The sequence below is a fragment of the Erinaceus europaeus genome, chromosome 12 (assembly GCF_950295315.1).
Source record: "Erinaceus europaeus chromosome 12, mEriEur2.1, whole genome shotgun sequence".
Taxonomy (NCBI): Eukaryota; Metazoa; Chordata; class Mammalia; order Eulipotyphla; family Erinaceidae; genus Erinaceus; species Erinaceus europaeus.
Genome location: NC_080173.1, coordinates 54,672,627 through 54,699,447, shown reverse-complemented (window position 1 = coordinate 54,699,447; position 26,821 = coordinate 54,672,627). Strand labels below are relative to the sequence as shown.

Sequence of the window (26,821 nt, the reverse complement as noted above, 5' to 3'; positions counted from 1 at the left end):
AGTCCAGGGAGACAGGAAACTGAGGAAATCAGGCTGAGAGGAGCCCTGGCTGGGGTTGGGTGAGAGGTACCCACATGCTGAGTGAGGCCTGGAGTATATAGTCCACCAGCAGTGTCAGGGTCTGGGGCCGCAGGTTATCCTGGTGACTGGACCTGGGGAGGAAGTACAGGTAGGAGTAGGGGAGGAGATGTATCCACTGAGGCCACAGGGCACCTCAGCCCCAACTCAGACCATCCCCATGGGGTCACTCACGTGGATAGCTGCAGTTGTGCCTGGAGGTCCCTAGTTTGCAGGGTTACTTTGGCCACTTCAAAGGTGATTATCAGCTCCATCTGTTGGGAGGGTCGGGGAGACAAAAGAAGGTATTGGGGTCCAACAGGGATGAAATAAGGGGGGATGGCAAAGGAGAGAAGGGCTGACTTGTTGTGATGGGAAGTGATTCTCTGGCATCCCACCCCTTTCACTTGCCCTGTGCTAGCCTATTTTCACTTCCTTTTTATCCCCACCATCAGTGACATCACTGCTACACTTGACCTACCTACCTTTGAGCAAGTTGCTGAATCTTTATGAATTTCCTCTTCTGTACATCAGCATCTACCTCTCAGGATTATGAGCATTACAGCAAATAAAGGAAGCACCAAGTCGGACAAATAGGTACTCAGTAAAAACTGGTTCCTTCTCCTCCACTGTTCTAGCTTTGTGTATAGCTCCCTAAGTGACCCCATGTTGCTAAATTTCTGGGCCTCTCCCACTCCCTCATCATCTCTTTCCCACTGTAGCTCTCCTTCAAGTAAGCCTGGGGTGGACAGGCAGGCAGAAGTCAGATAGATAAGGAGCACACCAGAGGAGAAACCTGGGACCCATGAGGGCTGGGACAGTGTGACTGTGTGACTATGTGACCAGTGCTCACCCTCTGGTTCCGTTTGAATGGGTTCCCCAGCTCGCAAACGATGGTCTCATTGGCCTGGCAGGTCCCAGGCTGAGAAAAGAAGATGAATTGGATTTGGGAAGTCAGAGCCAGGCTTGCCCAATCCTCCCATGTGGCACAGGATCAGAAGCCCTAGAGTCTGGAGAATCAAGTTTCCCTAGCAGCAAAGGAGCTGCAGGGACCTAAGGAGGCCCAGCCCAGAAGAAAGAGGGGCATACATACGCACAGCCCCCCCCCCACACACACACACCATATGACAATACCATAAGGATGCAAAATGCGGTAGGGCCCTAGCTTGACTAAGCGGGACACAGGGCACTCACCGGGCGCACTGAGGACAGCAGCAGAATAGGGGGCACCTCCAGGGTAAGCAACGCCTCGTGGGCATCTTCCCCAGCCCTCTTGGGGCTGGGGGGGTTGGTCACATTGATGCTCAAGAGCAGTTTCCGGGTGTCTTTGCTATAATGGAGCCTGTGGGGGAGAGTTAGGGTGACAGTCTGAAGCTCTGCACTGAGTCCACCCCAGGTCAGCCTCAGATTAACTAGATCACGCCCCTTGGGTTTATAGTATCCGGTGATAAATAGAATCTGGTGGCCCTGTGTTCTCAGGTAGGGAAAATAAAGCTCCTTTTCAGACCTGGTAAAGGGCAGCCTTACACATCTTGCTGGGCCCACTGAAGCACCTTCTCTCTGAGGCCCCGCCCATCAGGTCTCGCACCAGTAGGCCCCGCCCCCATTCCTGTTAACCAATGAGAACCCACCCCACCTGGAGCCAATCAGCTCTACGGAGCGCACCTGCTCAGCCGCTGCCCCAACTCTGACATGAAAGCTGCCTTCATCTGCAAGTTACTGTCACATTTGTTGTCCGGCCCACACTCCTTCTGGAACTGTATCTGGGGGTGTGGTCAGAGGCATGAAGGACCTTCACTCACAGTACCCACTTGCCCTCCAGCCCTTCGGGCCCCCGCCTCGCCCACCTCAATGTGGCTCTCGGGAACCTGCGCCTGGTTGAGGACCGGGTAGGCGTCCAGGGACCGCATTCCCAGCCGCGGACGCTCACGCTCGTGTGTCCGCACGGGTAAAGAGTAGTTCATGGCGATGGTGATGGGACGGAGTTTGTCTCGGACGTTGTCCTGGAAGGAAGGCAATCTGAGACCAGTTCTGCACACCCCACCCCATCCCCTTTATTTACTTATTTAAAAATATTTAAATTATCTGGATAGACACGGAGAGAAATTGAGAGGGGGGAGAGAGAGGGAGGGAAGAGAGACACCTGCAGCACTGTTTCACCATTTTGAAGCTTCCCTCTTCAGGCGAGAACCATCACGCAGTCCCTCCCCTACTCCCATTATACCTAACACAACCTGAAAATACAAGGAACATTATTCCACCTTGAAAACACCCTCAGTAAGGCTGACCCCTCTGGTCTGATCACCAAATGGACTCTGTTTCTACCACCTGGATCCACAAGGTAAGAGATGGGGTTCCTCTTTCTTGAAGATTCCTCTGGGTGAAGGATCCCTCTGGGTGAGCTTCCCTTCATCCTAGAGTCCCCGGGTTAAACTCTGATACCCCAAGGAGAAGCCGAGGTTGTTCACTATTCATAGAACCCTTTTCCCCCAGAAGTGAGCTAAGCCATATCTTAACTCTCACTTTAACACCCCCCCCCATGCCAATGGTGTCTATCTCTTCTCCTACAATATGTTGAGTGCTGTCTACAGAATCCCAGCAGACCAATGGCTTTCTAGGCTGACCTCTTCCACGTCTTCTTCTAGGGTGAGAACCCAGTCCCTCACCCTTCCCTCACCATCAGAAGCAGCTTCAGCGTCCTACAGCCCTGCCCATTGGACATGGATATGGAGCCATGGGAGACAGCTGACTGGCTGCCTTCAAAGTGAAGCCGGGGTGGGCGGCGGTCTCGGTCGGCTTCCACTGTGTAGGCCAGAGCTGCTGGCAAATGGGTAGGTTAGCAAGTAGCCAGGTGACTGTGCCCCACTTGGCCCTGTCCCCTTGTACTCACTGATATTCTGCTTGTAGTTGATGTTCCCAGCACTCTGGTTGTAAGCAAAGCATAGCTCCACCTGCACACTGTTGGAGGGAGGGAGATGTACAGGAGGGCTGGGTCACAGTGGGACTCGGCTACCCTGCCCCATCTCTCCTTGTACTGGGTCCCTGAGGGGAGAGGTGGGGACATGACTGGGAGTACCACAGCACCTGGGGAAACTCCATCGGTGGTAAAGCAGTGGTATCATTATTTCCTCTCTGTCACTCTTTGAGATAAAAAGAATAAAACTAGTCTGGGATATCCTGGTCTCTGACCACCCCCCAACTTCTATTAGAGTCATCAAAAACAGAGCTTAAGTTACCAGTAAAGAAACTAGACCTGAAGAGTTGTCTGAAGGCATCAGTGGCTGGCCCAGCCCAACCATTTTACAGATGTCCTTCTGTGCTCTAATGCCCTGCTTCCTTCTTCTGTCTCCCTGTGCCTCCTGCTCCAGTATCTCCATTCACAGGAGGACCTCAAGACCATCACCACCAATATCATTACCACCTTAACCAGTAGCATCTTTTGAGACTTTAGGTGTGCGGGGCACCATGCTAAGGATGCATTGTCTCATTTAGTTATCACCACTTTGTAAAATGGTTGTTCTTATTATAACTTTTTCATAGTGGAGAAACCTGAGACTCAAGGTTGTTTTTTGTTTGTTTTTCTTTTTTTATTTATAAAATGGAAATATTGACAAGACCATAGGATGAGAAGGGTTTTGTTTGTTTTTTAATTTTAATTCGATTTTTACCAGAGGATGGCTCAGCTCTAGCTTATGCTGGTTAGAGAACTGAACTTGAGACCTTGGAGCCTCAGACTTGAGAGTCTTTTTGTATAACCCTTATGCTCTCTCCTCCACCAGAGACTTGGGGTTTAATAGTTTGCCCTGGTAGGTCTCCTTCTCTACAACCACCTACCTGTCTCCTTCTCCCCTCCTCTTGCAGGACCTCATTCCCTAAAGTCTACCCCATAACTAGGATTTGAACCAGGCACCTCAGAAGTTCACTCCTATGTACCATGCCTGACAGTGGCTCAATTCTTCCATTGCTGCCCATAAGCCATTTTGCTTTCTAATGAGGTTGGGTAGGAAGGGCAATGCTTATCCCTAGAGGCAGCCCCCTAGTGGGGGTATAGCAGGAGTTAAATGGGATGGAGTTTGGGAGTCAACCTGACCAAACATGGGGAGGAGGGGGTGGTCAGAGTGGCTACTGAGAGTCTCACCAGGAGAAATCTGTGCAGGCTGCAGGGTCCAGCACAGTTGGCTTGGCCACCAAGGTCCTACTGAGGATGTTAATGACAGGCCGTGCCCTGAGAAGAAACACACAGGCATCATGCAGAGAGGTTTGGGGGAGCAAAGGGCCCCCTCCAGTCACCCTGGCTTACCGTAGTAGCACAATGCGGTCTGACAGGCTCCCCACCAGCAGGTCAGGGTAGGAGTTGTCATCCACATCCATCTGTCCACTCAGAGAGTAGCCAAAGGTGGCCAAGCCAGGTATTCCCAGCTTCTCTCCATGGATTACCTGGGGGCAGAGGGATGTGGTGGGGACAGACTCCCGGGAGGGGGGCCTAGAGGAATAGGGAGGGTGTAGGTGAGGGAAAGGAAGAGAGGCCCTTCAGTCCGGGTCCATCCATACCTGCTGGGGCTGTGTGAGGAGCCCCTCAGAGCTGCTGTGGTAGATATACACTTTGCCCAGACCCTCAAAGGGGGCTCCCACGGCAATGTCTGGGGGAGAGAGGCAGGAGAGGTTACCCTGGCCACTAGGGGCCCCACAGTCCCCAAACCCTGCATGTTAGATCTCAGAACCCAGCATAGCATTATCCTGGTCATGCCAGGCAGTGCTCAGAGCATCAGGGAAAGAAACCCTGCAGCTCAAGACCATCAGGCACCCTGTTGTCTCTTCCTCTTCTACATGTGGGGAAGTATATCCAGGAAAGGAAAATGACTTAGTCCAAGTCACACAGTAAGCTGATGTTCCAGACAGACCCATATTTAATCCCCTCTATTTGGGGCTCCTTTTGGTCAACACTTTTTTTTACCTGCTTCACCGCCTGTGAATCGACTCCCCTGCAGGTGGGAAGCCAGGGCTCGAACCGGGATCCTTCAGCCGGTCCTTGCACTTGGCGCCACGTGCGCTTAACCCACTGCACTACCGCCCGACTCCCTCATCAACACTCTTAACATCCCCCTGCCTGATGTTCTACACTCTTGATCATGCCCCTGGTCTTGCTTCACCTCTCCCCCACCCACTCCACGCTCTCTTCAGAATCATCTTTTAAGGTGTATAGCTATTGTGTAACATCCCTGCCCCGAGACCTTCTCTGGACACCCCTATTTCATTACGCATATATAAAGCTCCAGTTCCTCTGCCTGATTTTCAAAGCATCCACCTCGCCTTCACAACAGCCAGGTTTCGGTACACGTTAGTGTCCTGCCATATGCTTCACACATTCTCTTCCCCTACCTTGTACACACTCAGGCTAGCCTGCAATGCCAAAGGCGTGTCCTCTGCACCAGCTGTCTCTGGCGACTCCCTCTGCACATCCTCTCTCTAGTACTACTGGGAGCTTCCCAGGTCTGGGCCCCATCCCATCTCCTTTTGAGCCCTGTCAAGTGTGGTATGCAACGGGCACTCAGCCAGTGGGTATGCTGGGGCAGGAGTGCTGGCTCATACCCTGGAAGCCGTCCTGGTTGATGTCACCAATGCTGGCCACGGAGAAGCCAAAGGCGGAATGACTGGGGCCATGTAGGAGGAGGGAAGGCTGGGCAGGGAAGGAGGTGCCTGCCTGGTTCATGAAGACATAGACAGCACCCCCTATCTCCTCCTTCCGTTCAAAGTAGTAGGGGGCACCCACCAGGAGGTCCTGCCACCTGCACAGGAGAAAAGGAAGGGAAGTCAGCCTCCAAGGTGCAACATAACTGCATAGTAGGCACAACTGTGCTGGGATTCATGGCTGTTCAATGACACTGCCAGCCTCAGAGTTCTACCCTGGGAAAGACATGGAAATGCCAACATGACCCATCAAATAGAAAACACTTATCAGAGAGATGCCATGCAGGTACCAATGACACCCAAGCAGCCCTCAGCCATGACAATCATGCAACTAACAGGTACAGACAAGGAGATACAGATGGCATGAAAATTACATGCAAAAACACAGAATTCCACAGAGTCTGATTGAAAATCAACACAGGAAACTGACCTGCAAATCCCTATAGTGGATAGACAGGTATACACTTGGAAACCTCTGTTTCTCTGCCCCAGAGCCTGGGTAAACCCTTGCCCCTCACCACTCACCCTGCCCCACACAATGGCCCTGGATTCTCACCCATCATTGTTCAGGTCTGCCAGGGCAATGGAGCTGCCAAAATAGGCGCCCACCTGCGTGCCCTCCAGCACCTGCCTCCTCCGCAGGTCTCCGCCCACCTCTTGGCTCAGCAAGAAGACGGCACCCACATGTCGATGCCTCGGGGCACCTGTCACGACTGTGATGTCCTTGGGGTGAAAGATGGCACTGCCCACCTGCATTGAGTATCCTGGGATGGCAGGAAAGTGGTCAATTCAGGCCTCAGGACACTTTGTCCCCTTCTGACTCAAGAGTCACCCTCAATGCTCCCTGTAATCAAGTTGGGCAAGATAGTGGACACTGGATGCTCAGCACCCCCAGTCCTACCTGCAAGTGGAATGTGAGCTCTATAAAGGCAGGGACTTTGCATCTTGAATGCATACAGGTGGTGTTCAATTAGTATTTGCTAGTCAAACTGAACACCACTAGTCACACCTACCCCAGGCTTGAAGGTGAGAGAGCCAACATGTCAGGGACTGAAACCTTTTCTCTTCTATAGCCCAATGAGCCCCCAGAACCGGACTCACCAATATAGAGATTTCCCTGGTCCTCTGGGTCCTTGTAACTGTATTCGGATAAATCCCAGTCTTTCCGCTGAATCATGTAGCTGTTTCCTGCACAGGCATTGGAGGGTAGAGTGGTGTAAGGCACCTCTTCTCTATAATGTGTTCAGCATCCTAGATAATAATGCCTTTGATTTGTGAGTAGCTTTGCCACCTCTAACTCACTTTCCTTCTTTTTATTGCCCTCTGGGGCTCAGTGTCAGCACTAGAAATCCACTGCTCCCAATGACCATTTTTTCCTTTTTTATTTATTTTTTGTTTTCTTTCCCTATTTTATTTGATAGGGAAATTGTGAGAGGAGGGGGTAATTTGATAGGGAAAATTTGTGAGAGGAGGGGGTAATTGAGAGGTAAAATTTGTGTAAATTTTGGGTAGAAATTGTGAGAGGAGGGGGTAATTTGATAGGGAAATTGTGAGAGGAGGGGGTAATTGAGAGGGAGAGAGAAAGATAGACACCTGCAGACCTGCTTCACCACTTGTGAAGCGGCCCCCCTGCAGGTGGGAAGTGGGAGCTTGAACCAGAGTCCTTGTGCATAGTAATATGTGTACTCAACCAGGTATGCCACTGCCTTGGCCCTAGCTCACTTCCTTTTTTTATCTGAACAGTTCTCTGAGCTAAAGCGATGACCCTCATTTTGCAGATGAGAAAAGTAAGGCCTCTTGACTAGAAGGTTATGATGTAGGCTCCTGGATGCTAGATGACGTTCCCCCATGCTAACATGCTCCATGTCATTACTTCCTGCTGGTCCTCTGCCCAAATGCAGGCTGCCTTCCAGGCCAGGCTCTCTGGGGAGCTACTGGAAAGTACCTTCACCCAGTTAAGACTCCAAATGGGAAGGGTGGGTAAGGGTGAGAGGCAAGTTCTAAAGGACCAGGGTGGGTGGTCAGGCATGAGGGACATGTGAGTAGAGGCCTGGACTTCAGGGGAGCCCAGAGCTGTGACTCTACCCCCAGGGCAGTCAACAGGAGACTGAAGAAGGGGAGAAGGTCTGCTATTGCTACCAGTGGGGCTCAAAAAGGCAGAGGTGGAAGTGTGTGGGCCCTCAGATGCCAATGAGGTAGCCAGTGGCATGCCATAGTGGTCCCCTCTTATCTGTGAGTGGGATCTGTTCCAAGGTCTTCAAGGAAAGCTTGAAACTGCAGAGAAATGAGCCGTATAAATACTGTGTTTCTTTCCCCAACACAACAAGAGTTTATTAGTCACACAGAGATTCTCAATAGTAAATTATAATAAAGTAACAATTATAACAATGAACTCTGATTTTAAAAAAAGTGCTGTGGATTTGCCGTCTCTCAAAATAACTTCATGTGTGCAGTATTTTTTAGGTAATTGAATCATCTGAAAGTGAAACTACAGATGGAAGAGGGGGTGACTAATATAAACATAAGAATAGGCTTTGATACTAGGAACTACTCTGAAGTAACTCCCAAAAGTTTGTCCTGTGTATATTGACATGCAGGGAAAAAAAAAAAAAGCCTACCAATGATTGACAAGTGAAAAGAGTAAGTAGTAAAAAAAAAAACCCAAAACAAACAAACAAAAAACACCTGCATCTTCCAAAACACATCTGGAAGAATCCATAAGCTCCTAAATAGTGTAAATGAGGAATGGGATGAGGGAGTTGGGTAGGAGAGGAGGGTCACTTTTGTTCTTTTTTAAAATAAATCTTGCTGTCATGTTTAGTAGGCTTACAAGGTGCAGTGTGTGTGTGTGTGTGTGTGTGTGTGTGTTTTATCAGAGTGATGCTCAGCTCTGAACCACAGCATATTTTATTTTTTAAACAAGTATTGGTGGCAATTAAAAAAAAAAAGCTCTAATATGGTGGTATAGGCATTGAACCTGGAGCCTCAAGCATGAAGGCCTTTTTGCATAGCCCTAAATACATTTTTAAATGGCTAATTTTAAGTCAGATAAACCTGCATTCCAATTCAGGTCTTATAATTTGCTGTTGGTCTTGGACAATTGACTTCACTTCCCTGAGGCATGGGTATAGAGATATCTCATAAGAGTATTTTGAGATGGACTGTGAAAATACACCTGACTCCTCTGGTGCATAGTAAGTACTTTAGCACAGTGGCAGTTGTACTGGTGGCTGCTTCAGGGGAAGGGGCCCTGTTCTCTCCACCCTCACTCAGGAGAGTTTGGGCCCACTGTCCTGCTGGCTAGCTGGAGGTGGGGGGCTTCAGTCTCTCCCCCCTCCCCCAAGGGCCCCACCTTTCCAGTTGTAGGCTCCAGGGGCACCGAAGTACACAGTGTTCTGGGTAAAGCCCCCGCTGGTGCCCATCTGGCACATGCCCGTCTCCAGGTAGTCGGTGTTGCTGTTGCACATCTCATTGTGATAGGCCTGCCAGTCGTCATTGCTGTCCAGCTCCAGGTCGTTACCACGCACATAGCACTTGCCCACCATGCGCCGCTGGTCCTCTGAGCCCGACCACAACACCTGGGTGTAGCGGTGGGCACAGACCTAGGGACCCCCCCCAACATATCCAGTCTGAGCCCAGTGGGATCCAGCTGTCTACCCCCTCGCCTCCCTGTAGGAGAGGAGCTGGAAGGAGCCGCTGGTCTTCCTTCCTGTCTCCAGTGACACCAGGGCCTGTACCCCTTTCTAGAGTTCAGCGACATACTCTGAAGGCTGGGAACCCATTTCAGAAAACCAGAAGGTAATGGACATGAGTGTGATGTAGAGATCTTGAGAGAAGAAAGGGGGAAAAGGATGAGGGAATGTGGGGTTCAGGTTCCTGGGTCCACAGAACATTAGATATAAAGCAGCTTATCTGCTATCCCCAGATGGCTCTGCCCTCTAAGTGAAAGGGCCACTAGTAAAATAATATCAGCACGGGAGCTGGATGGTGGTACACCCGGTTAAGCGCACGCATTGTATGTGCAAAGACGCATGCAAGTACCCAGGTTCAAGTCCCCACTCCCCACCTGCAGTGGGGATATTTCACAAGCAGTAAAGCAGATTCGCAGGTGTGTCTATCTTCCTCTCTATCTCCCTTCCCCAATGTCTTTCTGTCCTAGCAAATAAAATAGAAAAAAGTAGGGGGCCAACAGGAATAGTAGATTTCTAGTGCCAGCCCTGAGCCCCAGCAATAGCCTTGGAGGCAAAAATAATAGTAACAACAACAACAACGGTACAGCGCCAGGCAGTGTTGTAGTTCTTAAGTGCATGCATTACCATGCACAAGGATTAGGGCTCAAGTCCCTGGTTCCCACCTGCAGGGGGAAAGCAGGAGCCGTGAAGCAGTGCTACAGATCTCTCTCTTTCTCTCTCCATCTCCTCCCCTCTCAATTTCTCTCTGGCCAACCCAATAAAAAAAGAAAGGAAGACAGAATGAAAAAAATACAGGCATAAAATATAATAATGACACAGCTAACCTTCACTGAGGGTTTACTGTATACCTGACACAGGCTTCAGACCTCCTAACAACTCTATGGAGTGAGTAAAAGCATGTGGGGGAGGGGCAATTGATGAATTGCCCATTTTTGATAAAAAACAAAATAAACAAAACAAAAAGTGAAGGCACAGAGAACTAAGTCTCAGCCTCAGGACTTATATCCAGAGAGAAATGTGGAGAGCCCTACAGACAAGACTCAGTTGGAGACTGCAGCTCTGATACCTGAAAGCTGAAACAGACTACCTCTTATTGATTCAAACCCAAACCCTCCCCCCTTCATTGACGCTCTATAAGTTGGTTTTGGCAAATCGAGCAGTACAGGTTGTTTGTAAAACTTCCTGGGCCGGGAGTTGGATGGTAGCACAGCGGGTTAAACGCACATGGTGCAAAGTGCAAGGACTGGCGTAAGGATCCCAGTTTGAGCCCCTGGCTCCCCACCTGCAGGGGAGTCCCTTCACAGTAGGTGAAGCAGGTCTGCAGATGTCTATCTTTCTCTACCCCTCTCTGTCTTCCCCATCTCTCTCCATTTCTCTCTGTCCTATCCAACAACAATGACATCAACAACAACAACAGTAATAACTACAACAATAAAACAACACGGGCAACAAAAGGGATAAATATTTCAAAAAAAAAAACCTCCCTGGGCCAAGGCACAATCCAGAGACAGGCCTAGTCCCTGTCAATGTGCCTTTGGTGTCCCCTTCAAGCTATGAATATAACTGCCATGAGTCACCACTAACTGGCCAGAGCTAGAACGTGCCGTGCCATGAATACTCCCTGCTAATATGTGGAGAGAACGGTGTCAGCAGACAAGTGCTGATGGGCCTAGGGCCTACAGCTACTCCATAGCACCCATAATGGGGCTCCAGAAAAGGGGTTTCCATGAGCTGATGTGAATCTAGAGCTTACCACAGCGTTCAAGAGTGCCAGAAATCAAGGCAGGGGTGGTTAATGGACTGACAGTTGAAGAGCAAGGAAACATGCTTTCTGGAGTGATCTACTACATGACATGCTATGTGTTGGTCACATGTGAGCATAATTTATTAAAACACACTGAAACTTAAAAATCTCCATATTTCACTATCTTCATTTTACAATTTAAAGTATTTTATTTATTTTAATAAAAGAGAGAGAGAGATACCAAGAGAGTCTTCTGCATGGCCATTATGTTGTCTCCCCCACCCCTTCATTTTACATTGAATTGAAAAAAAAATTGGGGGTTAGTTATCTGTCTGGGACTCTGAAATTGAGACACAGGAACTAACACTGAAGAATGTGGTTGGGAGAATAAGTGACAGCAGGGAGTGGTCCCCAGCCATGGGCCACGTGGGCTGTGAGCAGGGGGTCAGTAGGACTGTGCCTCTTCCACCAGCCAGCCTCCCAGGAAGAAGCATGCCCAGACCGCACTGCCTGGGGCTCTCACTGCCCTTTCCTCCTTGCAGTTCCTTCAGCTAGTTCCCATGAAGGGTGAGCACCCTGGGAGCTGGGGAGAGGGGTAGGGAGGATGTGGGTAATTCAGACAGGACCTGGGCCATGACAGACCTTGGGAAAGTGCCAGTCCCTGTCCCTGCCCAGAAGCACAGGATCAAGGGATACATAGGCCTGTGGAGACGCAAGATCAGGCAGGGACATTTGCAAGGTCCCAGCTCCTTCACCCAGGACCCCTCTCCTGTCCTCTGCTTTTCACTCCAGCTCTTGGGAGATGAAGGAAAGGGTAGGGGCTAGGCGACGGGCAGAGACTGCCCACTTACCAGGACTCTGCCTGCAGGACCCTGACTGGCCACTGTCACTCCCAGCCACATGTCCTCAATAATTCGGTGGTCAGGGTCACCTGTGGGCACAAGGAGGCATCATAAGCCAAGGCACCTACCCTCTTAGTGCTCAGAGCCTTCACAAGGAGGGCTCTGGACCCTCCACTCTAGCATCCCTATGTCCCCTCCACCCCACTCTTTCTCCTACCCATGGTTAATCTGGCTCCACAAATCCCATATGGTCCCAGTCTCCTTTTGGGTTCCCTCTTCCTAGCCAAACCAGCACTGCCCCAACCAGCCTCCAGTCTCCTCTGAGTCACATTCTCTGTGCCATCCCCTCCACTAAGCTCTGGACCTGGCATGGCTCCCCAGATCCTCACTTTTCTCTACAATGTCCATCCGCTCACAGTCGTCCTTCTGTGAAGTGAGTGGACACAAGTACACAGCTCCGGTCCGGTTGGTATACCCATCAGGTATGGCAAGGTCTCGGGGGGCACCAGCCAGGAGGCTGCAGACAGAAAGAGGGAGGTGGGGCTGGAGTTCAGACTTCCCAAAGCCTACTTCAAACTTCCTGTGGTTTACTGAGCACCTGCTCTGTGCCAGGCTGTGGGCCAGGCTTTGGGGGTCTGGAGAGAGTGGGCTGGATGCCCAGTTCCTGCCTTCCAGCATTGCCCAGCTCAGGGGGAGGTGGACAGAAGACAGACACCTGCAGACAGGGCCTCACAAGAAGGAAGTAGGAGGGGGGGCAGTCAGGGAGGCCCACAGAAGAGAAAATCCCAGTTTGAATCTGGGGGTGACCTGGGGTCCCCAGGTAGAAAAGGAGGAAGCACACTTCTGGTAAAGGTATGGCCTGTGTGAAGGCCAGGAAGCATGAGCAAGCAGGGTGATTCAGGGATCGGCTGACCCTTGGTGCAGCAGGCATCTGGGAACACTGAGAGGGATAAGAGGACAGGGGTGGGGGCCAAGGAGAGAATTTAAGTGAGGAAGTGACATGGCCAGATCTTGGGTTCAGAAGGGCTATTTTAGCTTCTGAGTCATAGAGACACTGGTAGGGATCATGGTTGGAGGATTCTGGCAAACAGGGTGGGGGGGGGGCAGGTAACCGGAAGCCAGATCTGTCCTCTCTAAGGATTGATAGCTTGGAGGCCCAGACCCCTGAGATACCTGGGTGACACCTTCCCCACCCCCATGTAATATAGACAAACAAAGCAGCAGTGGAGGGGTGGGGTACCTGATGTTTGGGACAGTGTAGTCCCAGGACAGAGTTCTTAGATGTCAAAGCAATAGTCCTTGTTCATTTCCTTGATTCCATCTTTAGGAACACCCAACTCTAAATTTCTACAAGGGTGTTTAAGGCACTGGCAACCCACCCTATGCTGGAGAGGTGATCTGAGGAGAGGAAGAAGGGGGACCATCTTGGAAACAGCCTCCCTAGACAGTCCTTGTATATCAGCATCTGGTCTCACTTAGGGGAGACGGGGGCAGCTCAAGAGTAAAGTGCAGGCCTTGGGTTTGAGTCCTAGCACAGCATAAAAAGGTAGAGCAGGTGACCTGGGTGGTAGTGCCATGGATCACATATTGGATTTGCGATCATGAAGTCCTGAGTCCAGTCCTTGGCATCGCATGTGTCAGTGATCCTCTAGTTCCCTCCCTCTCTCTCTTTAATAGATTGAAGAGCTGGGTGATGGCTCTCCCATTGAAGTGCACCTGTTACCATGTGTGAGGACCCAGGTTCAAGTCCTAGCCCCCATCTGCAGGAGGGAAGCTTCATAAGTAGAGGAGTGCTGCAGGTGTATCCCCTTATCTCTCCCTCTCCCTTGCTTTCTGTCTCTCACCCTCTGTCATAAAAAAATAAAATGGCCAACAACAAAAAAAAATAGATAAAGAAATCTTTAAAAATAAAAATAAGGTGTCGGGTGGTAGTGCAGCGGGTTAAGTGCACCTGGCGCAAGTGCAAGGACCGGAGTAAGTATCCTGGTTCAAGCCCCCCAACCCCCACCTGCAGGGGAGTCCCTTCACAGGCCAGGCGGTAAAGCAGGTCTCCAGGTGTCTCTCTTTCTCTCCCCTTCTCTGTCTTCCCCTCCTCTCTCCATTTCTCTCTGTCCTATCCAACAACGACGACATCAATTACAACGATAACTACAACAACAATGAAAAACAAGGGCAACAAAAGGGAAAATAAGTAAAGATAAATAAATATTAAAAATCCCTGGAATATTTGTTAAGGAGGCAGATTTTCAGTTTACCACAGACCAGCTGAACAGAATCTGGGGGTGGAACCCTGAAACCCGCATATTTAAGTGTACCCTAATACGGTTGACCCCAGCTTGAGAGCCCAGCTCTTCTGGCATCATCTTCCTGTAGCCTCTGGACATTCCCTCGGGGTGGTCTCCTCAGTCCTGATGAGGCCCCACCTCTAAAAAGGCAGGCACCCACTAGGTGCTCCTCCATCAGGCCCAACAGCTCAGAGGCTCCCATCTCAGAACCTGGTTCCGGGCCTCCTGCCAGAGTCTGAAAGTGCCAGGCAAAGGCTCTGCCTGCAGCTCTTGCCTGAGCCCTATGAGGAGGACTGCAGGGAGCATGCAGGGCAGGGCCTGGGCATGCCAGGGCCTGGGGTGCCTCCGCCCACTGGGTGTCAGGAATGCACAACTTGAGGGTGCTGGGAAGGGGTGGAACCTCCGTCTGCACCCCACATCCCAGCTCAGCCCTGACCCTGGAGAAGTATTCCTGAGGGTAAGGGTGCAGTGTCTCTAAGCAGAAAAGAACAGAGCAGCTGGCAGGTGGCCAGTGTGGCAGCCAGGCCCAGTTAATCACTCTCTTTTCTGTTGGGGCTGGGGAGGGGCCCTGGGGAGTCCATGCTATGGCCACCCACGGACACCCGTCATTCTGACAGATAGCAGCCCTTCTGCTATCTGCTCTCATGGGAAAGGAACTTTCCTGCCTGGTTTTGGAGCAAGTGCTCTGGCCTGGGGCAAGTTCCTTTCCTCCTCCACTGATCCTTGAGCACCTCATCCCTGGAATAGAGGTGACAGCTGTGTCTCTGGCCTCTGGGGCTGCTGAGGGAACAGATGGCTTTCCTCTCTGCAAGGGCTCACTGGCGCAAAAGCGAGGGCTGAGGCAAGTGCTGATGTTTTGATTCTTGTGGCACCAGGACCAGACCTAGTACAACCCCAGCCCCCCCAACAATTTCTGACCCCATCCAGATCAGGGAATTTGGAGCAGAGTGGAGATTAGTAGGGTTTAGAAGGAGCCAAGAATGGGACAGAAGCCCTTCCAGGGCCTAAGGGTTCCAGGCATATACTAAGGTAGGGATGAGGCTCATTCTAGGGTGGCAGCTCTAATATGGCTGGAGGGAGCCCCTGGGGAGCCCAGATAACATTCCAGGGTGTGCAGTGTGGTACAGGTGTCACTGTCCTGCCCAGACTGCCAGGGAGGTAGATGGCAAAGGAACATCATGGCCATGTCCTCCCAGCTTACTCATGTTCTCAGTGGCTGACGCCCCCTGGGGTAGCTGCTGTGGATGGTAATCGAACTGAAATAAACCCCCTTCCCTTCTGTTCCCCTCCCATGCTTCCCCCGCATTAGTCTTGTGCCCACGAATGGTCAATGGGGCAGTGCCAGTACCATCATTCCAGCTCCACCTCCCTCTCCAGAGATTCCAAAAGAAAGCCACCACCACCCCCCCATTTTCCTGAGGGTATTTTTAGCTCCTATTTGGCCAATTCAAAGGCCCTTTAAGGCCCTCTGGCTCCCAGCCCAGGATGCAATGGGATGCAGTGGGTCTACCATCAGAGGGATGGGGAGTGATGAGGAGGCTGGCATGCAGAGGGTCGGGCCAGGCTTTCTCAGGTCACATCTAGGTAGGGGCGCCCCCCAGAGGGTGGGAGATAATATATTATTGTGTGAATGCACTGTAAGTACTGTGCAGAGTCCCAAGGCCCCCTTGCAGCCTACCATCAGCTCCTCTTCCCCAGCAGCCACCAGAAGAAAGGAGGCTAGAGGGGAAGCCCTGGCCAGTCGGTAGGGAAGGGGTGTTGGGGGGAGGGAAGAAAGGAGATCAGATTCCTATTCTGGAGTCAGACCATGTTCAGAGGGAGCAAGCACGAAGACCCCCTCCCCTGAGACGGGCAGATGGGTGAGATGACCCCCTCTCAAGTAGCAGCATGCTGCTCTCCTCTGACTCCAGCCCCTCCTGGTCTTTGGGGAGTCCTGAATTTCAAGTTTCAGAAAATCACTCCTCACCCCCTACTCGACTGTTCTCCCCTGGCCAGTTCAAAGCCAATGGACAGCTAAGCAAATAGCAGTAGAACTGGAGGGGGATGGGGAAGGGGACCCAGAAGTGTCTAGGGCACCAGGCTGGCTCACCTCAAAGATATAGTAGGTCCTTAAAGGATAGTAGGCTAAGGGGGCATACCCTGGAACAGCTTGTTAGAGGGATCCCCACCAGAGGGCTATGAGGGGCTCCAGAAGAAAGATTTCTGTTAACTTGGAGGGCCAGAACTGAGGCTAACCCCCCCACACACACTGCCCCCAGTGTCTTGTTCTGCAGGTTTCTAGTCACCTGAGTCTCCCTTCCACTCAGGCAGGAACTCAGTCTGGGGTGGGGCCTTTGGGCTCTGAGCTCTGGGCTGGGGCTGGCAGCTATCAGATGCTTGTATCCTAGCCCTGTGGCAATACTGCTGCCTGAATTAGCCACCTCCCCAGAGGCTGCTCCTCCTGGGGTGGCTGAAACTGCTGCCCTCTCAGCCCTCTCACTCCCCCCTCCTATGCTGCCCACTCAGCCCCCTCTCCCCCTGGTGACTCAGCCCTGGAGCCACAGCAACAAGCCGGAGGGAACTAGAGAATAAGAGAGGAGAGGAGAAAGAGGCTGGGCCCTAGCCTCAAGAATGAGGCTGTTTTCCTCATTCTTCTCCTCTCCTCTGGCTCTTTGGAATTTTTTTTTTCTTTTCTATTTGATCCCTTAGGGTATTCTTTGTGTCATCTAATCTGTCCCTCTTGCTGCCTGCCATGGACATTCCTCTCTCTCTTTGTGTAGCTCTAACTAAGCTCTTCTTTTTCTACCAGATTGGGCTTCCCCTACTTCCTGTGCACTCTAAGGCTCCTAGATCTGGACTAGCCATTGGCGAGAGCTGAAGGAAAAGGACACTCAGTATCTAGGCCTTCTACCTGCGGCTACAGCTGCTATGCTCATTTACTCTGACACAAGCCTCTGAGGCTGCCAGGTGCCTGCCTGGCCCAGGAAAATATGTTTTTGAAGACCACAGGAGGTAAGCTGGTTCCTGATTACCTCAGGGATGACCTCATCTTCCAGGAGCCACCCTCCCCCTCCCCCACCTCCTAGCCCAGAAACTTATTGCCAGGCAAGGGCAGAAAGGAGAGGGGGGTCTAGAGCCAATCCTCAAGCCCCTGGACTGGAGTGAGGCTGGGCCATGAGACCTAGATGCCCAAGAGGGAATGACAGAGGAGGTGTGGGGCCTGGAGGTCAGTAACCATCTTTCAGACAGCTCACTAGAAGCCCAAGAACCTTCCTCTTCTAATTTCCTTCCAAAGACTAGGGAATTGGGGTCCGGCTTGGGGTAAAACCCCAATGTTATGGACAGAGATGAAGATGGTTAAAAAAAAATGCAACCCAGGGGTCGGCGGTAGAGCAGTGGGTTAAGTGCACATGGTACGAAGCATAAGGACCAGTGCAAGGATCCCAGTTTGAGACATCAGTCCAGAGATAAGGATGATGGGTTCATAAATGAGTTGCAGTTTGTTTATTTGTTTATTTATTTATTTTTGCCTCCACAGTCATCACTGGGGCTCAGTGCCTGCACTGAATCCACTACTCCTGGAGGCCATTTCCCCCATTTTTGTTGCCCTTGTTGCCCTAGTTGTTGTTATTATTGTTGTTATTGCTATTGTTGTTGTTGTTGGATAGGACAGAGAAATATCAAAGGAGGAGGGAAGACAGAGAGGGAGAGAAAGACAGGCACCTGCATATCTGCTTCACCACTTGTGAATTGACTCCTCCTAGAAGTGGGGAGCCGGGGTCTCAAACTGGGATCCTTGCACCATGCCATGTGTGCTTAACCCACTGCGCTACTGCCGACCCCTGGGTTGCGTTTTTTTTTAACCATTTCTAGAACAAGACCTCCTGCCCCCCCAACAATGCACATACATATGATCTTACTTTCAGGGGTTCCAGCATCTCCTGTAAAACTATGAGCCTCAGCTAAGAGCTTGTTCAGGAGCATGAGCCCTCCCCCTTTGCCAGGGGACTTTGAGATCAACAGAATATAAGATTGCAACTTGATTTGCTAGTTCTCCGGAGCTGTACATGCAGGCAGCTGTTAACATCTGGCTACATAGCTGGCTGCAGCTAAGTTCAGCTGACTCTCCCAAATGGATAATGGGTAGGACTGAGTGAGACAAGATTAACCAAGATGTAGAACCTGGAAAAGACTAAAGGTTTTCCAGACGGAGAATCAAGACTCTAATAATTAATTAATTAATAATAATAGTTATTATTATAATTATTGTGGAGAGAGGGTTTCACAGATATATGATTTTACTGCTCCAGGACACTTTTCCATTCAGTAAGTTGGAGGGAACCAGAGAGAGCATGAGATCTTCCTCCAATGCTGTAGTACCTCTCATGTGGTATCAGGGCTAACGTATGGACTGCCCACATTGCAAAGCAAATGCTCTACCTGTTGAGCTATCTCTCTGGCCCTGAACTCCATTTATTTTTTTTAATATTTATTTATTCCTTTTTGTTGCCCTTGTTGTTTTATTGTTGTAGTTATTACTGTTGTTATTGATGTTGTCATTTTTGGATAGGACAGAGAGAAATGGAGATAGGAGGGGAAGACAGAGATGGGGATCACCGCCTGTGAAGTGATTCCCCTGCAGGTGGGGAACTGGGGGCTCGAACCAGGATCCTTACGCCTGTCCTTGTGCTTTGTGCCACCTGCGCTTAACCCGCTGCGCTACTGCCCAACTCCCCTGACTTCCATTTATAACTACCTAACTCACTGAGGTTCATTAGTTTTAGAGTCTCTGGGCTTACCTAGGAAGAAAAAGTAGAGCTTCTCTGCTTAGCCATGCTGGGTAAGGTCCTTGGAGAGTGGGGGTGCACCCAGGTTCTGGCTTTCACACAAGAGCCCTCAGCTGCTCCTTGTGGAAGTAGGCAAGTGCACAGCATTTATACACATTATCAGGCGAAAGTCACCCTCCCGCCCATGAAGAAGGAGCATTATGCCCCCTCTCTTTGACATGTGAAGAAATCAAGGAGGTGGGGGAGATAACATACCAGTTATGTAAACAAATTCTCATGCTTGAGGCTCCAAGGCCCCAGGTTCAAGCCCTCATATGACCATAGCTAGAGCTGAGCAGTGCTCTGGTAAAATAAATAAATAAATACATAAATAAAATAAAATAAAAATCAAGGCAAAGGTAAGAATGGCAAATCCAGACAGGAGACTAGCTATGGGGTCCTGGAACCTCCTTTTTCCCCACAGTGTCAAGCTGCCTCTTATAGGCCACCAGAAGCAGATAAGAAGGGGCACACAGATGTAGGCCCCAGCTGGGGACAACTGGCCCAATGTAGGTAACTATCTTGCTCAAGGTCATATAACCAAAGGGGAGAAGGAAGTTGCAAAATCATTTGCTGTTGCTCTTCAGTCCCATCTCTGCAATATGTTGTCCTTCATGCTGTGGATACAGGTCTCACTGACCTACACAAACATATTTTTTCCTGAGCCAGAACAAAAAAAAATATACATCAAGAGAAAAACTTGCGTTGATGGTCACTCAGGGTCTTCAAAAGCAGTAGAATTGGCTGACACCAGACCACAGCCACTGGGTGTGGTGGCTCTGAGCTCTACAGAAACTGGATGGAGCTGGGCCAAGTTCAGATAGGTAGTCTGGGCAGGGGCGGGGCCAGCAGGGCAGGGGCCACGGGCTGGAGCAGTTTGGACTTCGGTCATACAAGTTTTCTCAAGTTTCCGCAAGCCTCAGTCAGTGATGGTAGAGGTTTCAACACACCTGACGAAGTCCTCTACTCTGTCTGCAAAGACTACCTGCTGGGACGCTAGGTTGGGCAGGGTGTCTGATAAGGCCAATGGCCCAAAGAGGTGGAGGGAGCCTGTGTGGCCTGTCCTACCTTCTTGCCCTCCAGGGGCAGCCTTGTCTCCCTACTTGCTGATCTCAGTACACTGAGCCCATAGCAAAGAAACTTCTGGAACCTGGACATACACACTCTGGGTGTGAGTGTGTCCAGTGGCGGAGGGGGAGCCGAAGCAGCTGGGGTAGATCTTCCCCACTCTCCAGCACCCGCCCCCCAACCTTCTCACAGCTGCTTGGGGAAGGAGAAGAGAAGAAAGAGAAAAACACCATTTCCCTCTTCAAACCAAAACAAACACACTTGGGGTTGAAGATTCAACATGAATCTGTGGAATGCAGGGAAGATGTCTGGTGGGAGGGCAGCGCTGCTGGGGGGAGGGGTGCGGGGAGGGAGCTGGACGGGGAGGCGGCGGGAGGAGGAGGCAGGAGACCCAGCAAGAGCTGGACAGCCCCGCCTTCCTCTCTGCTACTCCTCCCCTTCCTCCCGGCGGGTGCAGAGGGAGCACCTGGACAGCTCCAAGGGCCCAGACGCTCGCATCATTTCACCACGTCCTCCACTCGCTGAGCAGTGGAGAAGGCTCTCCAGTCTACTGCTGCAGAGGGTGTGGCCACAGACTAAGCACGAGGTGTAAAGCTATAGATACCTAAGGGCATATGTCCATAGATCCTTCCTAGGAAAGGTGAAAGGAAGGGAGGTGCTTACATTCCAGTTTTCCCCAGCCCCCAGCCCCCAGCCCTGCCGAGAGGAGTGAACCAGACACTCCCTTCACAGCGTAGAAAGAGAATCCCACTTCTGCACTTATGGCCAGTTTACAGGATGAAGGGGCTGCGTCCAGACAGGTTCTGGCCTGGTCAGTACTTGCCACCGATTACTGCGCCCTACCTGACACACAATCCTTCTACTTCCCGCCAAACTTGAGCTAGGGAGGGTGGCCCACGTCCCCGCCCCTTTCATCCTAGCTCACAAGGGACAGCGGCCGCGGATCTGGCCTCTAACCCACGCAAGGTACTGACCAACTTGGGCGCCTTGGGTTTCTCCCCGCCAACCCCCGTCTTGCTCACTTACAGGTAGCGCTGCTGCCGCTCTGTCTGCCGGTGGAGGGCGACCGAGTAGCCGAAGAGGCTGCCTGGGCTGCCGGCCTCCTTCACCACAAGGAATCGGGTGTCCAGGTTGAAGGCGGAGGCGAGGCGGCCGCCAGCGGCCAGCAGCAAGGAGAGCGCGCAGAGCATCGGGTGCGGGGAGCGGGCAGCGCGGGGGTCGGGGCCCATGGCTGCGGGCGGGGCGCGGAGCGACAGTGAGGACCTGTCCACCTGCTCCTCGCGCGCCGAGCTGGGGTCGCCCCCAGCCCGTTCAGTTCCACGTCTTCAGGGGGGCTGCGCTCCGACTCCCCTCAAGGTGCGCCGCTCGGTTCCCCAGCCGGCCCCGCCGCCCCGCCCGAAGCTCCTGATCCCCCAGCTCGTCGCAGCCTCGCCCCCTTGGCCACCCTGTCGCTAGCGAGCGGAGCTAGGCGACCGATCCTAGGAGGCAGACCCGTAGACCTCAAGGAGGACAAGAGGGAGGGGTCCCCGCACGCGCCCCGCCTCCCCACGCCCAGCCCCGCACCTCCCCACCTTGCGCGCCCAGCTGGGGCTCCGCTTTCCTTCCGGGGAAAGAGAAAAGGTCCCGGCTCGGCAGCCGCCTCTTAAAGGGGCAGAACTGCCCCTCCCTCCTCATCCTTCCGAACCCGGCTCCGCCCTCTCCCCCAAACACCTGTCGGGAGCCCCCAAAGGCTTGGGTTTCCCCTCTCCGCCCCTCGCTTCTGCAGTGGAGTGTCGTTTCCGAGCCGGCTGGATTGGACGGGCGGGGCCAGGGGTGGGATTTGTCCAGCCACTGGGCTGCTGCTGTGCCGGCTACTTGGAGAGGCTTTGCAAGCGGAGAACCCGGGCGGCGGCGCATCTGGGACGCGACAGAGGTGCGCTCCTGGCTGGAGAGAGGGCCTGACTCGCCTCAGCCACGCTGTGAGTCCCCGAGAGGCAGCTGGCAGTCTCTGGGCCTTCTTCCTCGCACCCAGACCTTTCGCTGTCCTTGTAGAAGTTATTGCTCTTGCCCACTCGCTCCCGTCCACCCTGATACGTGGAATGGCCTCTGGGCAAAGCAGATAGATTTAGCAGTTGTACCAACGACACACCCCAATGTAAAGAGCAAAAGATAGTGTCCATTCCCCCTCCCCCAAAGGCTGAGCTCGCTGGTACCCCTCCCAAGCCAGTAGGTGGGAAAATGGGTTCTTTCTCCTTAGACTGCATGTACTACGCCATTAGTCTGGGCTAGGCCGGACTGCAGTCATTCCTCACTCAACCCTGATTTCAGGGCCCAGCCCCGCAGGATCTAAATGTTTCTTCCTCCCACTCAGACTCAGGCTGAGCGTTTGAACACTGGGTGGGGAGGCCAGCCCTTGCCAATCCGCCAGGTGTGTAGTGGGCGGTGCCAGGTGGAGGTAAGTGGGTGGAACCCAAAAGCCTGGTTATCAGTGAAGAATCAAACTGAAAGGGAACTTCAAGCGGACCAGACACACTTTCTTGAGATTACCCCTGATGGCTGCACAAAGATGAGTTTTCTCTAGGCTAGAAGGAGCTTTCCCTATCTGGTCCAGGGGTCTGGCCCTCAGCGCTCACTCCTTCAGTTTGGAGCTCCTATCTTTGAAGGTATATGAAAAGAAAACAAACAAGTGTAGTAAGTGCTTGTGCTGAGTGTTTTACAGGTATGATTACATCAAATCCTCACAACCATCTTTCAGATGCGATCTCTGTTTGAAGATAAGGAAACTGACACATAGGTAGGTCAAGTAATGAAAGGAAGGTCACACAACTAGAATTTCAGTCCTGTGCCATTTGACCCCAGAGCCTTTCTGATCATTCATGCTAATAATTAACATGGCTACAATCAGGGCTGATTTGGGCTTGGCAAGGCCTGATGCATGTGCAATCTGGAAAGCTCTTTAAAGAAAAGTGTAGGAGCCCAGAGTATGCACCAGAGCCTGGAAATGGACTCAGACCCCACTTTACGAATTGTGCATCGTTTGACAGGCAAGCTCACATTAAAAACAATTTTTTAAAAATCTTTATTAATTGGATAGAGACTGCCAGAAATCGAGAGGGTAGGGGGATATAGAGAGGGAGAGAGACATCTGTAGTCCTGCTTAGCCACTCGTGAAGCTTCCCCCTGCAGATGGGGACCAGAAGCTCGAACCTGGGCCCTTGCCCATTGTAATGTGTGCCCAACCAGGTGTGCCACCACCCAGTCCCAACTTCACATTTAAAAAAACATTTTACTTATTGATTAATGAAAGATAAGGAAAGAGAGAGACTGAAAGAGAAACAGCATCACTCTGATACATGTGCTGCCAGGGATTGAACTCAGGACTTCATGTTGGAGAGTCCAATGCTTTATCCACTGTGCCACCTCCCAGACCACCAGGTTCATGATTTTATCCTCTGGTTTCCCCATGAGGTCAGCGTGATCACCCTCATTTGGTTTAGATGGGAACCTGGATGTCCAGGATCACAGCTCATGGGATGAAAGCAAGGAGCAAGAGCCACTGGCTTCAGCTATATTTTTAAGAGACAAACTGTAGCCAGATGTTGGTCATGCAGCCAGATATGCCTAAACAAAACCAGCTGTGATAACAGCTTTCTCTGTGGTGTTTGGAGGAGAGGACACTTGTCCCTGTCTGCCCTGAAAACTGCATTTGTTCTGGGGCTGTGACTTCTAGAATCACTCGTCTCTCTCCATGTTCTGCATGCAGCCCAGGGTCTCTGAGATCTAGATGACATCTGGGGTCAAGGAATAGGAAACTGACCCAGAAATAAGTTCAACAGTTAACTTACTCTTCTTCTGGCTGGCAGCTGAGTCCCCTATCTTGTTCCTAGAGAAGGGGAGACAACCAGGGCCTGGGGTAGATACTCATTGTGGACTTGGGTCCCAACTGAGACAGCTTGGAGACTCTTGAGATGACAGATGGGCTCTGTGCCAGGCGTTATCTCTTTGGCCATCCCAAACAGGAATGACCAGCATGTCCGATCCCAGGGTTGGGAGCAGGAAAGGGATGAGGGATGGTTTTTCCACTCCAAGGGAGTGTCTGGAGGGAATGCGGGAGCAGGAGTAGGGTCGCCTGGGAAGGGGAGGGCCCAGGAGAAGGAATGTGGGGAGTGTTAGCCACATCTGGGGAAAATGGAATGGGGTGGAGGGAGACATGGAGACTGGAGGGTCCTGAGCTGCAGAGATGCAGAAAGAAGTCCCAGGCTCAGGGGTCTGCAAGCCTCTGGTTTGGGTGGCATTATTAGCCATAGCCACATCTGTCAACTCTTTCCAGGAGAGAAAGGACCCATGTAAGAATGTAGACAGAGGAAATAACAAAAACAAACAGCAACACAAGAGCTCACAATAATTTGTATCATGCGGAGTCTGACTCCCTTTTTTAAAATTTTTTTTAAATATTCTTTATTTTATTTTTTAATATTTTATTTTATTTATTTATTTATTCCCTTTTGTTGCCCTTGTTGTTTTATTGTTGTAGTTACTATTGTTGTTGTCATCATTGTTGGATAGGACAGAGAGAAATGGAGAGAGGAGGGGAAGACAGAGAGGAGGAGAGAAAGATAGACACCTGCAGACCTGCTTCACCGCCTGTGAAGCGACTCCCCTGCAGGTGGGGAGCCGGGGTTCGAACCGGGATCCTTATGCTGGTCCTTGTGCTTTGCGCCACCTGCGCTTAACCCGCTGCGCTACAGCCCGACTCCCTAAAAATTTTTTTAATATATGTTTATTTTCTCTCTTTGTTACCCTTGTTGTTTTTCATTGTTGTTGTAGTTATTACTGTTATTGTTGATGTCGTCATTGTTAGATAGGACAGAGAGAAATGGAGAGAGGAGGGGGAGAGAAAGATAGACACCTGCAGACCTGCTTCACCGCCTGTGAAGCTCGAACCGGAATCCTTACTCTGGTTCTTGCTTTTTGCGCCACTTGCGCTTAACCCTCTGCGTTACCGCTGGACTCCCCTGACTCCCTTTTTTAATGGTTCATGTGGTAGAGCATCAGACTTGCATACCTAAAGTTCCTGGTTTGAACCCTGATGCTCATATACCGGAGTAGTACTCTGGGTTTTTTTTCTCTGTCTCATATGAAATCCTCCCTATTTTATATAATATATAAAATATACTTTTAAAAAGAAAGGAAGCAAGAAAATCTGGGTGCTCCCTCCTTTGAGTCCATGGGAGATTTGAACCATACAAGCTTCTCCCCAAGCAAATGCCCACACTGCTCACTCTCCTTAACCACAATATAACCCCATATCCATCTCCCTTCCTTGTTCTCTCAGGCCATTTCAGACCTGCTTGAGAAGCTGGTCCTGCTCTCCCCAGAGACCTCAATTATGTAAATAGTAAAACTCTTCAGACCCTGTGTGTGTGTGTGTGTGTGTGTGTGTGTGTGTGTGTGTGTGCGTGCGCGCGTGCGCGTGTTCACATGTCTTGACACAGAACCAGACCTTGGGTGGGGCCCAACTGACTCTACAGTGACCCTGACAAAGTGCAAACTGTGGTTCTGTTGTAGGGCCTGAGTGGGGAGGACAAGAGGTACTTCCTGGAGGAGGAGCACCTAGGCTGGGGAGCAGAAAGGACTAGCAAGAGGGAGACAAGAAAGCAGCTGTTGGGGCATGGTCTGGGGTGAGGCTTACCCAGTCACACCAGTGACAACCTCGGTTTTATTTCTTTTTAAAAATATATTTTAAATTTATTTTTGAATGAGGGAGATACAGAAAGAGAAAGACAGAGCACTGCTCAGCTCTGGCTTATGGTGGTGCTGGGGATTGAATCTGGGACCTCAGAGTCTCAGGCATGAAAGCCTTTTGCATAGCCTATGATCCCCAGTCAGACAATCTCAATTTTCCATGAAATTGCATCTTCTGCCTGTCTCACTCAAAGCCACCGCCAAGCTGCTCTCCCAGAGCCCCAGACCACACCACTTGCTCACGCACTACTCTCAGGAGAGTCAGCACACTGACTGCAGGCTCTCTTCTACCTGCTCACGTAAGCCAAGTAACTCTCTTCCTCTCAGCCTCGTTTTCCCCATGTGGGAAAGGAAAGGAGTGAAAGAGATTCCTCTTTATCCCTCAGCTAGAGTCCCATGTGTCCCAGTATTTGTTCAACTGAGCAGAGCAAATCTCAGTTGTTGAGCTAAGGCAACTTAGCTCTGGTCTGATTTGAACTGAAAATGCAAATAACCAGGAAGGGACCAAAGGAGGAATGGGAGGCATGAATGGGCTTATCAAATTTCCTTTCTTCTGCGACCCAGATACAAAATCGGGCAGGCGCCTAAACTTCCCTGGCTCAGAAATAGTCGGCCCCAAATGCTCATTGCTAGCCACTAAGTCCTGGCCCACAGCTGAGTAGCTGAGTCCTCCAGGGATGTCAAAGATGATGAAAGGAGACATCTTCCGGGAGGCTGGACTTTTTCCCTGGCCTTGCAATCTGAGAACTGTCAGATGTAAACAGGCTAAACCCACACACATTATATTTTAGGGTTTATATATATTTAGGTGCTTGCCAGGCAATGGGGATGTTAAGAATGACATTCTGGGGGGTCAGGTGGTAGTGCAGTGGGTTAAGTGCACATGGTGCGAAGCAGCAATGGCCAGAGTAAGGAT

At 51.2% G+C, this 26,821-nt stretch overlaps 1 protein-coding gene and 1 long non-coding RNA gene across 3 annotated transcripts in view; one reads left to right on the top strand and one right to left on the bottom strand.

The window, feature by feature from the left end:
- LOC132541958 (uncharacterized) overlaps window positions 1–14,401 on the top strand; it is a 32,583-nt gene extending 18,182 nt beyond the window's left edge. The window contains exon 3 of the long non-coding RNA XR_009553072.1: window positions 13,701–14,401. This is a non-coding gene — a long non-coding RNA (uncharacterized LOC132541958). The remainder of the gene's footprint in view (window positions 1–13,700) is intronic.
- Window positions 1–22,273, bottom strand: part of ITGA3 (integrin subunit alpha 3) — a 34,035-nt gene extending 11,762 nt beyond the window's left edge. Inside the window, exons 1-19 of one of the 2 annotated variants that reach the window (XM_016189339.2) lie at window positions 21,892–22,273; window positions 21,208–21,412; window positions 12,413–12,540; window positions 12,033–12,112; window positions 9,098–9,347; window positions 6,847–6,933; window positions 6,302–6,509; window positions 5,647–5,843; window positions 4,609–4,697; window positions 4,358–4,494; window positions 4,196–4,282; window positions 2,948–3,015; window positions 2,735–2,874; window positions 1,905–2,060; window positions 1,723–1,820; window positions 1,252–1,399; window positions 911–979; window positions 253–332; window positions 75–152 (exon numbers count right to left, since the gene is read on the bottom strand). In XM_016189339.2, the coding sequence (XP_016044825.2) occupies window positions 75–152; window positions 253–332; window positions 911–979; window positions 1,252–1,399; window positions 1,723–1,820; window positions 1,905–2,060; window positions 2,735–2,874; window positions 2,948–3,015; window positions 4,196–4,282; window positions 4,358–4,494; window positions 4,609–4,697; window positions 5,647–5,843; window positions 6,302–6,509; window positions 6,847–6,933; window positions 9,098–9,347; window positions 12,033–12,112; window positions 12,413–12,540; window positions 21,208–21,410 (2,303 nt within the window). In that variant the 5' untranslated portion in view covers window positions 21,411–21,412; window positions 21,892–22,273. The other variant, XM_060203688.1, reaches the window with a different exon arrangement.
- Window positions 22,274–26,821: the final 4,548 nt, after the last annotated feature.